This window comes from Sprattus sprattus, assembly GCF_963457725.1.
Source record: "Sprattus sprattus genome assembly, chromosome: 11".
Classification (NCBI taxonomy): domain Eukaryota; kingdom Metazoa; phylum Chordata; class Actinopteri; order Clupeiformes; family Clupeidae; genus Sprattus; species Sprattus sprattus.
In genome coordinates this window covers 16606123-16617400 of record NC_137909.1, presented here as the reverse complement: position 1 = coordinate 16617400, position 11278 = coordinate 16606123, and the positions used below count along the sequence as shown (strand labels likewise).

The 11278-nt window shown below is 42.1% G+C and overlaps 1 protein-coding gene across 1 annotated transcript; it reads left to right on the top strand.

Moving 5' to 3' along the window:
* Positions 1 to 1365: 1365 nt before the first annotated feature.
* On the top strand, positions 1366 to 8634 carry isoc1 (isochorismatase domain containing 1; the record flags this gene model as incomplete). Its single annotated transcript, XM_080848035.1, has 5 exons — positions 1366 to 1629; positions 3744 to 3863; positions 5268 to 5471; positions 6396 to 6512; positions 6769 to 8634. 5 exons carry the CDS (start codon positions 1366 to 1368, stop codon positions 6913 to 6915), a joined length of 852 nt encoding a protein of 283 aa, XP_080704161.1. The 3' UTR covers positions 6916 to 8634.
* Between the last annotated feature and the right edge of the window lie 2644 nt (positions 8635 to 11278).

Sequence of the window (11278 nt, the reverse complement as noted above, 5' to 3'; positions counted from 1 at the left end):
AATGTATTTCAAACACCAGTGTTCACCATTGGTCACCAATCACATATTCTTAGTTCCATATACATGTACATGATTTTGTCAGCTAGCAAAATATGTTTAAATACATGCCATTAAACATTATTTGGAACAAGTTTGTTAGCATGTTATGTCATTTTTCATAATTTCTGTCAATGTATCATTTGGTTTGGGCATGGAGCACCAGCATTCAATATAATTTATCTATGCAAGCAATATATTTCTATTTTTCATTGTTACCGGTTTCTTGTGAAAATTGTTATTATATTCTTTTTTGGGTGATAAGAAATCGCTCCGTGAAACCTTGGAATGTCTTAAAGGGATTATTTTTTTTGTCTTACTCATTACTCATTTCAAATGATGTAAAGTGGATTGTGTGATAGACTGGATGCAACAGACGCAGGCCATTGTCATGCTTTGCAGCGTCTCCTGTGTCATTGTTATGTTTCACACGTCAATTTCTCCAGCCATGACAAAAAAAACCTACTGTGAAGACAGAATGGTCACACCAATCATCCCATACTCTGTTGTGCTCTGAGTGATTAAAAGGAATAAAGAAAAAAGATGTCCTCCAGTGTGTGAGTTCTCTCTGTAATATAATGTCCCCCTAGTGGGCTAGATAGGTAGTAGGCTACATATGCAAGCCAACAAGAAACTATGTAACACAACAACCTAAGCCTATATGTAGGTTCTTACTGTATGGGCTTACAACAAAACACTAGGCAAGGATTACAGGCTATCAGTATTACAATTGTGGCTTGTCCTTTCATTAAAATGTGTACTCTTCCATGTACTGAAGAGCTGAATCCTGCTGGACATGTCATGTTTATAGTAATCCATTTTGATAAAATGCACATTGCTGAAGTTTATCATTTAGGTATACTTAAATGTGGTTGCATAATATTAAGAGATGATCCCCAAGTAATCATACCTTCACACTGATCAATTTATTTTCTTTTTTTCTTCTTAGGCTAGTAAAGTTATAACAAAATACTCATATTTTACATTAGGCATACACTGTTGTTAATTCACCATTGTCCAACATTCATTTTATTGGAATTTCTAATTAACAACATATGGGCCTACACAATGCATACCGTTGAAACGCTTAATGAGCTGGGAAATGGGCATGTTTAAAGTACTGTTCAGACACTGGGTTTAGTTCTTTTCTTAATTTTAAAAGGGCCTACACTTTGCCTATCGTGACTACAATTTATTTTGATTAATTTTCTATGGACCTGTTGTATGGAGTTCAACGCCACAAGAACGACTATCTAAGGCGATATGATAGGTCGGATTCAGTCATATCACCCGCCCACAATCTCTTACCAGTCATTTCCTCGTAGCATCATGGCGGACGGACACTACAACAACAATCATGTACCAGTTTTGTTTTCATATTCCGTCTTCTCACGGCCTTCCTCCGTGCCTGTGGGGTCTGGGCACGAACTGTTGATTCAGAAATGTCGGTCAATTTACGGTAACCAAATTGACGTCCATCGTAAATTTGTTATCCAGTTGTTCTCCGAGGAATGGGGCCAGTACATTGATTTACCGAAGGGGTTCTCGATATCCGAGAAATGCAAACTACGATTAGTTCCTCTTCAAATGGATGTAAGACCATATTATTATTATTTTTGTCGGATATTCTGTGTTACCCTACTTCACTACTCTGCAGAACATGTCTTAATGAAGATAGCCTTGCTGTGCGCATTTCCACGAAACTGAAACGTCCCTGTAACTTTGACAGTGTTGCACAGCGAGATTGATATACAGACAACTGTTGCTATACGATATGTGTGTGTGTGTGTGTGTGTTATTGCGCATTTTTGTCCTTTATGTTTATAAATGTTCATAACATGAATGTTTTATAATGCATATGGATGTTACCATTTACTTTTCTAATTTTTAATTATTTAGATATGACCCATCTATGCTGAAAGCTTCATATAACCTAACCTCGCATAATGACATCACCTACTGTCAGCGTACAGTAGTATGGCTGGTTTGATATTTATAGTACATTTATAACGGATAATAATTTAGAAAAAAAAAAAAATATTGCGTGCAGAAACTGAAAAAGTCTAGATAAAATATACAGTAGCCTGTAATTTAGAAAAAATGTTTATGACTGCGCAAATGACATAGAAGGGCAGAAGACGTAAAAACACAATATTGCAACCTTAAAATGGCGTGCAGATCTGCTGATAACCATCACCGGAGTTACTGGTTTGAGTGATCTTAACAAAATGGAACATTTAATCCTGTAAAGCTTACTGGACATCTGCCTCACCGCGTGCGTCGGTACTGATGCAGACCCAAACAGCTTTCATCAACACCAGCCCTGTGGTGTGTGTATGTGTGTGTGTGTGTGTGTGTGTGTGTGTGTGTGTGTGTGTGTGTATTTGTGTATGTGTGTGTGTGTGTGTGTGTGTGTATTTGTGTATGTGTGTGTGTTTGTATTTGTGTATGCGTGTGGGCGACCACTGCCCGACCCTTTGCTATTTAATATATTTTGGAACACTTCTGGAAAATTAAATGTGTATGACAGTGCTACTGGACTGAGTAAATCAGTTATGCTCACAAATGCATTAAATTACACAGAGCAAGACTTAATAGAGGCTCAGGGACTTTCATTTGTGACGCAGTGGCAGGCAGTGGCGCACTATTGCAATGTCAACTTGCTGCCCCCACACCACCCCCCAACAGGATTTGCTCTCTCAAGCACTGTAGGGACCTCAGGTCTGCTATCTCCATCCCTCATTTTCCATGAGATTTTCATCTTATCAGACATTGTAGTGTTGCCTCGTGGAAATCAGAACTGGTCCCGTTAAAGATTAGGAACATATGGCTGAACTCTCAGTGAAATTGATCCCCGGGGGTCAATCTAACAAGACCAAGACCTGGGTCAGGACACGGACTGTGGTCACGTGGGGAAAATATATAACATTATCCTGAATTCATGATAAAGCCATTTCCATCAATTTTTCCACTCTAAACCGCAGTACGGTGGAATATCTGAGTTAATGTCACGTTAAATGTGTGGCTCCAGTATTTTGGTGGTGGGAGAGGGGTCTCTGTGAGAGTTGATGAAGTAGTTAGCCAAGCCACAGTCTTCACCATAGGCTCAGGTATGAGGCTGGATGTGTCACATTTAGACTGGTTGCAGAGGTTTAACAGTAACAATTCAGGACAGTACAATAGGACAGTATGGAAAACCACGGAATAATGATAGTCTTACTTATTATTCAGTCTGCATTGGTGCATTAGAAACAGTCGGATTCAGCTGACCCAACACATGCAAAAGGGCTGCTTGCTCCAAGTTTTATACTAAAACAAATGGCATTTTCAAGATGGATTCAAAACAAACCTGGAGATCTTGCATCACACGTAGCAATCACGACCAGACTATCAGGCTTTGGAAGCTATCATTTCTTGCAGGTACTGTATATGCTATCTTCTCTACTGTGGGCCTGTGGTCAGGTAATCAGGCCCGGATGCCAGCCAAGATCGGTTGATTAGTGCATTGGCATCAGGTGTGCTGTGTGGATAAGCAGGCCACCTGCTGGCACATGGGCATTGTGCCGAGACATTCGGTCATCCATTGTTTCATTTCATCACCTGAACTTTAATCTTACTGATTTGGAGTCTTTGTTTAAATGACCACGTGTGTGTACTATTGGCTAACATATGCTTGTCTTGTTTTTTTTTTTTTTACATTCCTGTAGATCACCACCCTGGGGAACCTCTCTCCATCCACCACAGTGTTCTTTTGCTGCGACATGCAGGAAAGGTTCCGGCCAGCCATCAAGTACTTTGGTGACATCATTAGTGTTGGACAAAGGCTGGTATGTTACACCCTTCTTTTCTGAAATGCACCTTGTTTCTATGGATTTAAGTACATTTTTATTTGTATGACATGACTCTTAAGGCACTGTCCTGACTCAACCAGTGGACCATGAGGACTGTCCTCTTCACAAACACTCATCTTTACCTCCCCTTTCATTTGCCATTAACCTCCTACGTGTTGCAGTTGGGGCTGCTTCTGGTCAGAAGTTGCAGGGAAGGATGCTCTTGTTCACTTGTTTGTCCTTTTTTGATCCTTTATGTGTCACTCTTCGAGGAGCCAGCATGAAAGGGCACACTTCGCATTAGGAGAACAAATGCCTAGGGTTCCATTTAGAGCTGGGCCTTTGAAGCTCTCAGCATGTGCTGTATCAAAAAGCTGAGTCGTGAAAGAGAGTGCTTGAGTTTACAAAGAGCTCCCCTCTGTGTACACACTTTGAAATGAACTGAATCAAACCATCCATCACTGGCCTGTTTATTATACACCTGAGTTATTTAATGGGCTCTCGCACACTGTGTGAAAATTTGTGCTGGGCCTGTAGAGTTCTCTTAGTTAAAACTGTCCAGACTCTAATACTGCCTGTGCAATGTTTACACGCGGAACTATCTCTGGACAGGAAAGAGGAAGGCCTGATGTGGATATGGCCACTTAATCAGCGTGAGATGTCAAATTGAGGATCAAGACGCCACTCTCCAATCATTTATAAACTTGCCCTAGTGCGTTTCGCAAGAGATTTCCTTAAAGCCCATGCAGTGCGCACTTGATATGAATTCCTCCTCTGGTAGAACATTTGTCATGTCTTTCCTCATTTCCTGTGGCAGTATCCCTCAACGTAGGTCTGCATTAGAAGTAACATCCTCAGGTGACTGGACTATGAGGTCCAGTCGGGTGTGGATGGATTTATTTGGGAAAGAATGTTCCGCTCTCCGGTTGGGGAAGTAGGACTTTGGAGGCCACAGTCTTGTCCAATGCCAGAACTGATTGTCCCTTTTTTTCCCCCTCTGTGAGGAGATTTGATGAGGTGACGGCCAAGCGATAGTTTTACAACCTTGGTCATCTGTCTGTGGGGACCGTCTCTCGTGTCCTGTTGTCTGTGTGCGTGTCAAGTTTCCCCTTCCCTTTTCTTGTGCCTCCTGGGCCAACGGCCAGAAGCAATAGAGGGTGTATTCACATTTAGATATATTTCAATCTATCAACCTAGAATTACTGAATGAGGATTGGACACAACGTTCTTTAAATAGTACTAGAGGGTGTGTTCATGTATTTTGTATTGCAATGTATTGCCATGAACCATGCAACGTTAAACAGCACTCACAAACTAGATGGGGCGGAAATGAATGTGTTTAGACACCCGTCATGTTTAATTAAGCACCCCCTCATCACCACACTGTCTGTTTCGCTTCAGCTGCAGGGGGCTCGTGTCCTTGGAATCCCCATCATCGTGTCAGAGCAGTACCCCAAAGGGCTGGGCAACACCGTGCAGGAGCTGGACCTGACCGGCGCCAAGCTGGTGTTCCCCAAGACCAAGTTCTCCATGGTGCTGCCGGAGGTGGAGGCCGCCCTGGCTGAGTTCCCCGGCATGCGCAGCGTCGTGCTGTTCGGTGTGGAGGTAGCGTAGCGGGCTGGCCTGTGCTCAAGTGGAACATTTTCCTTTTTCACAGCCATGGGTTATATATTATATGGTAGCCAGTTCAAACGTAATACGAAATAATGTGTATACCAGTAGTGGTTAGTATGTGTTAGAGAGATGTCTTTTAGCTGACACTACATTAACTTTTTTATGGGTGTTGGACTCTATCCATACCATGGATTTATGGACATTGAAAGTGTTTCATCTGTAAACGCTGATGTCTTAAACGTAAAATGTATTATTTTTTTATTTTACGTTGATATAGTGTTATCGATTAGTGTCAGTTCATTTCTTCCCTGATACTCTTTCCTGGGGCTTTGTCCTCTGATTCCTTATATTTGCTATGTACAACAAAATGGAAATGGAAATGGAAATTAGCCCTAGTGACTAGTGACTATGTTTTATTATGGCAGACATAGTGACACACACACACTCTGAATTTTATCTCTGCATTTGACTCATCCAGGGTAGTGATACACACAGTGAACCCGGAGCAGTGAGCTGCTTTTGAGCGTCTGGGGAGCAGTGATTGGGGTTAGGTGCCTTGCTCAAGGGCACTTCAGCCGTGGATGTGGGCATGGGAGAGCAGTGCTCTCTTCCCCCGCCCACATTTTTCCTACTGGTCGGGGTTCGAACCGGCCAACCAGCCCAAAACCCTAACCAGTAGGCCACGGCTGCCCAAATATAGAATTATAAGAACTAAAAATAGATTTTAATAATCATAAACATAGCATTTGTGCAAGTATAGACATTTGTCAACAGTGCCAGCAATGGGTTAGTACCAGTTCTTACTCATAGATAGAATGTGTATGTTAACAATGTTTGTGTTTCATTTTGTATGTTAGCAACAGCATCCTAGTGGTATCTGTAGTATAATTGACCTCGTCTGTATCTGTTGCACAGACCCATGTGTGTATACAGCAGACTGCGCTTGACCTGACTGGGCGAGGCTTAGAAGTCCACATTGTTGCTGATGCCACTTCGTCCAGGAGCATGATGGACAGGATGTTTGCTCTGGAGGTGGGGTTCATCTCGCTCTACTCTATTTGCATGGGAGATGTGTCATGCAAACACACTCTGCACCTTCATTACTGATTTTTCATTCATGTTCTAAAGATACTTGAGTAATGCACCTCCCAGATTAGACAACCTCTCTTAAGTGGAATTATAATATTGTAATGCTCCTCTGTAATAATTAACAAAATGTAATTCTCTCTACCTCAAAAAGTAATTCTCTCTACCTCTCTCTCTCTCTCTCGCTCCTTCTCTCTCTTAGCGCTTGGCTCGATCTGGTATCACCGTCACCACCAGTGAGGCAGTGCTGCTGCAGCTGGTGGCAGATAAGGAGAACCCCAAGTTTAAGGAGATCCAGAACCTCATCAAAGCCAGCGCCCCCGAATCTGGCCTCCTCTCCAAGGTGTGAGGGCTCCAGAGGTGGGGGTAGGACTCACTTAGTGTGGGAGGGGGTATGGGGGTAAATTGAGCAGGTGGGTCCAATAAGCTGGAGAAGTTAGAGTAGGAAGAACATATTGAATGTCAGTGTTTTGTCACGTCAGACAGCTCTTCCCGGCAGCGTGTTACTCTCCCCTAGCTCCGGCAGGCCTGAGAGAACCCACTGTGTGTTAATCAGTTGGGTAAACCTGATGTGATTGGTCTTTTGATTGGTTGAACACTAGCTCGTTTAGCCTATCGTTGCGATGGATGAGTTCACTCAGGGGTGATGAGGCAGGGAGAGATGGACTAGGCGTACTGGGATGCTGCCAAGGTTGGGACTGAGAGCTGCTGTGGGAGGGTGGCAAGCAGGCAGAGTCTGTCCCAATTTATTAGTAAAGCTGTACTCTGTTCTGTGAGGTGTTGTTCTATTGTTTTGTTTCGTTTGTTATGGTTTGTTTTATTCTGAGAGGGTATTACGTGGATGTGGTTAAGTGCCTAACCTGGCTGTGTTAAACCTCCTAATAGCTTTGTTTTGCTTGCTTATTAAGTCATAGGGCATGACTATTAGGAGGTTTACCACTTACTCTGAGTCAACTTACCCAGGTTTGTCACTAGACCACGTACTTTAAATTCCCCCCTGATTCAGTAGGTTTATTTGAATGATATAACATGAAATTATCTGAATATTTGTGCTCTGCATATCAGCATATATCACCAAAGTTCTGTTTGCACCATTTGCTGATTGTTTTCTTCTTTAAGGTCAACCTTTTTAGACATAAGACATGAGTTATGGGTTCGGTCTGGTTATGTTTCTTCGTTTATATGAATATTTGTGTTTTTGTTTTGCTTGGTTTTGGTGAGTTGTGGAATTTGCAATCCCATCGTATAGATTTGGCCTTCACACTTTCTGTTATATGTAGCCCACCTCTCATCTGTTTTGTGTTAACCCGAAGTCACTGAAATAGAAATTAAACTATTGGACCTGAACGTAAAATATTCTACTAAAAGTTGTGTTGTCTGAATTTGATGTATGACATGGTTGTAGAATTTCATGTTTCCTGTGATAGAAAGGCATGTGGAATTACCAGCACTATATCAATTTGTAATGTTAGGATTGTATTAAGACTTTGTTATTGTTAAGTTTGAAATGATACCTTGATCAAATAATATTGATATCTCACTGAGGTTATCCTACATGTTTCCCTAACTTAAAAACTGAAAATGGTACGTTGGGGAAAAAATCTGTGCTGTTTATGCTTTCGTGATTAGATGTTGATTGTTGCACTTTTCCAAAATGCACTAGCTCGATAACCTAATGACTTAGAACTCAGGCAGCTCAGTAAAACAAGCAGGGGAAAACTTTGATTATGAGAGAGAGTGAGAGAGAGAGAGAGAGAGAAAGGGAGGAACAAGCAGTTGTGTGTATGATATCCTTTGCAGATGCCCCTGTGTTGGTGTTACTTATGCGAGCGTGCGTGCGTGTGTGTGTGTGACTGTGTGTGCGTGTGTGTGTGTGTGTTTTTCTGTACTGATTTATAAAACAGCCCCTTGGGTGTTACATTTTAATCGAGAAAGAAAAAAAAGAAAAATCCGGTGCCTATTTATGACCTGTCTGCACTGATTGTACTCACGCCTCTCAAAGGTAATTCATGTCGTGACCATATCAATTTGTGCACTATTTAATCAACTGTGTTGGGGGAAGAGGAGAACAAACCCTTTTGTATGAACAGATGAATACATGTTTATACACAGAAAATATGTCTGCAAAATCTATTTGAAGCTTAATTAAAAATTAATGGAATAATAATCTTTGTTCCATGTCAGCATGAATCCTCCAGATATGTAGTGCAGTGTGCTGAAGACTTTTTCAGGTAAAAGCTATGGCAAGTGTCCCAGTGCAAAATGGCTTTAATTTATGTACTTGTTTTAGTTGATGCGTGTCCAGTGTAATGTACATGCTCCCCAAGTCAAATATTTTTCTTGGATTCAATTGTCACATAAAAAGTTAAACGTCTAGCCCTGCTAAGGTCCCGTAATCGGTTATTTATGACACTTCCAGAATGGGACCTAATCTTCCCGAAATGGCTGTGTTACTCAATTTGGTGCGGGCAGAGCTGAGGACTCACAGGAGACTTTGGGTAGAAAATTACACACAGCTCACATTCAGCATTCACACATTATATCACCCTTCTGCCACAACTCTGTGAAAAATGGCTGAAGGTACCTGTATTTCCAAACCTGAGGTAACGAAGCCCCTGGCAGAGATCTAGTAGTGATATTTTAGCACTCTTGAAGCCCCTGGCAGAGATCTAGTAGTGATATTTTAGCACTCTTGAAGGTGATGGCATGTTTTCAACTGGCCTGGTGAGGGCACCAGCGATCCAGCTATCCTCCAGATCGACACACCATCTGTTCCCTTTTGTCCAGTTGATAGCATAAGTTTCACAAAATCAGCTACTAAAACAGCAGATGTCCATTTGACACCATGTGTTGTCTTACACTAAAATCTCAAAGCAAAAAAGTCACCAGCAATGGCTCAGACTCTGGAGCTGTTGTACTACATGTGTGTGGGAGCCCCCCCGTCCCCTCCCTGACGTGGTTCAGGGATGGTTTGAGCTCTGTTGGTCTTCATTCAGTATTGTGTATTTAGCTTTTGTCCTTGCGTTCTCTGTGGCAGGCTTCCCATCCACTGCAGTCTAATTCACAGACCCCCAGCTTCATTTGTTGTCGAGTCCCAGCCTTGAAGGACTCTTCTAACAAGACGTGCCTCTGAGCTAGTCAAATCTGCCGGGTTGCTGTTTGTCTGTAGGGATGCCATTTCCACGGCAGCGTAATCTACTTTTAGACTGCTTAGCATCCCCCCCCCCCCCCCCCCCCCCCCATCATCAGAAAAAAGGCATGAATGTACACATTCAAAAGGCAGAAAGGGGAGATCCTTCAGATTAGCGCTGATTTGAAGCTTCTTTCTCTTATATTGTTTAAAGCTGTGATTGAATCTCATGGTTATGCTGTGTGGCTATGCCAGCACATCCCCTTTGTTTAACATCTGCTCATCTGGGCATGTGTTGCTCCAGATATACGCTCTTGCTTTCCTTTAGTTCAGCAAAAGAAAAGGGTTAGCAGGAGTTTATTAGAGTTGTCCTCATCTAGGGGAGCGCTGAGGCCATGGGTGTAAAGGGAGCCACTTAGGACTTGACTGTTGAGAAATTTCTGATAGCTGTGCAATGGGGAATAATCAAAGAGGCAAAGAAGCTGGCAGAGGTGTCACTGTCAGGGAATTCAGAGTATATTAAGGGACATGCCAGTGTTCCCTGACAATGTTTTTCTTAGAGTCCTTTTAGGATTTAGGGCTTTAGGGAGAAATACGCTGCTTGCTTCTCATCCAGGCTTGCATGGAAGTCATGTCAAGATTCACTTCATTGTCCCACGTTATAGGAAATTTGGCTTGGTCTTCCACCCCATGCTGGATCCATAAAGAAAAACATACCACATCCATAAAAGACCAGGTAGGAACGCTTCAGGGAGTAGGAAACATATCTAAGAACATTATAATCAAAACACACAGTAAAAAAAGAGAGAAAAAACATACACTGATCTTAAATAGATAAAAGCCTAAAATGTGGAAAAAGTACAAAGTCCTCAGAACTGGAAAAAAGGTCAATCATCAATGAGTAAGTAAAAATAACACTGTTGGTTTCCATATCGGTTCTATCCCTATTCCATCATCCATTCACATTTTGTATTAAAATAAGGATAAAATTGTTTTAAATCTATTCAAAAGACTGTGGTATTTTAAACCTCCTCAGTGATGGCAGTAGCTGCTAGTCAGTGTGTAGCACCCGAGCTGGGTTGATTATAGGTCATAGGTCGACGGATGCCGTCTTACACACCTCTTATCTTCCACGCAGTCTGCATGATTCAGACTAGTTTTGACTTTAATCGCACAGAGAGGTTACCTAACTAAGCTGTGATGCCGTATCTAATTAAGCTCTCAAAGAGCGCCTGATAAAACCACCTGACTGCCATAAACTTCTGATCTGTACCATGTACTCTGAGTCGCCGCAGGAAGTGAAGACGTTGCTGTACGTCTGCTGCAGAGTCTATTAGCACGCGTGCTCCAGGTCAGTGTGCTATCAATAAAAACACGAATGGATTTGTACCCGGAGACCTGTGAGATGGTTTAATCATGGATGACCGTAGGCCTGTGGTCACCCTCTTGTTAAGGGTCAAACACCATCTCCTCTGGCTTTTTAACATTCACCACCAGGTGGTCATCACCACACCATGCTACAAATCTTTCTATTTCTAAATTATGCTCTGAAATGTGACATGATCAGCTCTAATGTTGCCTT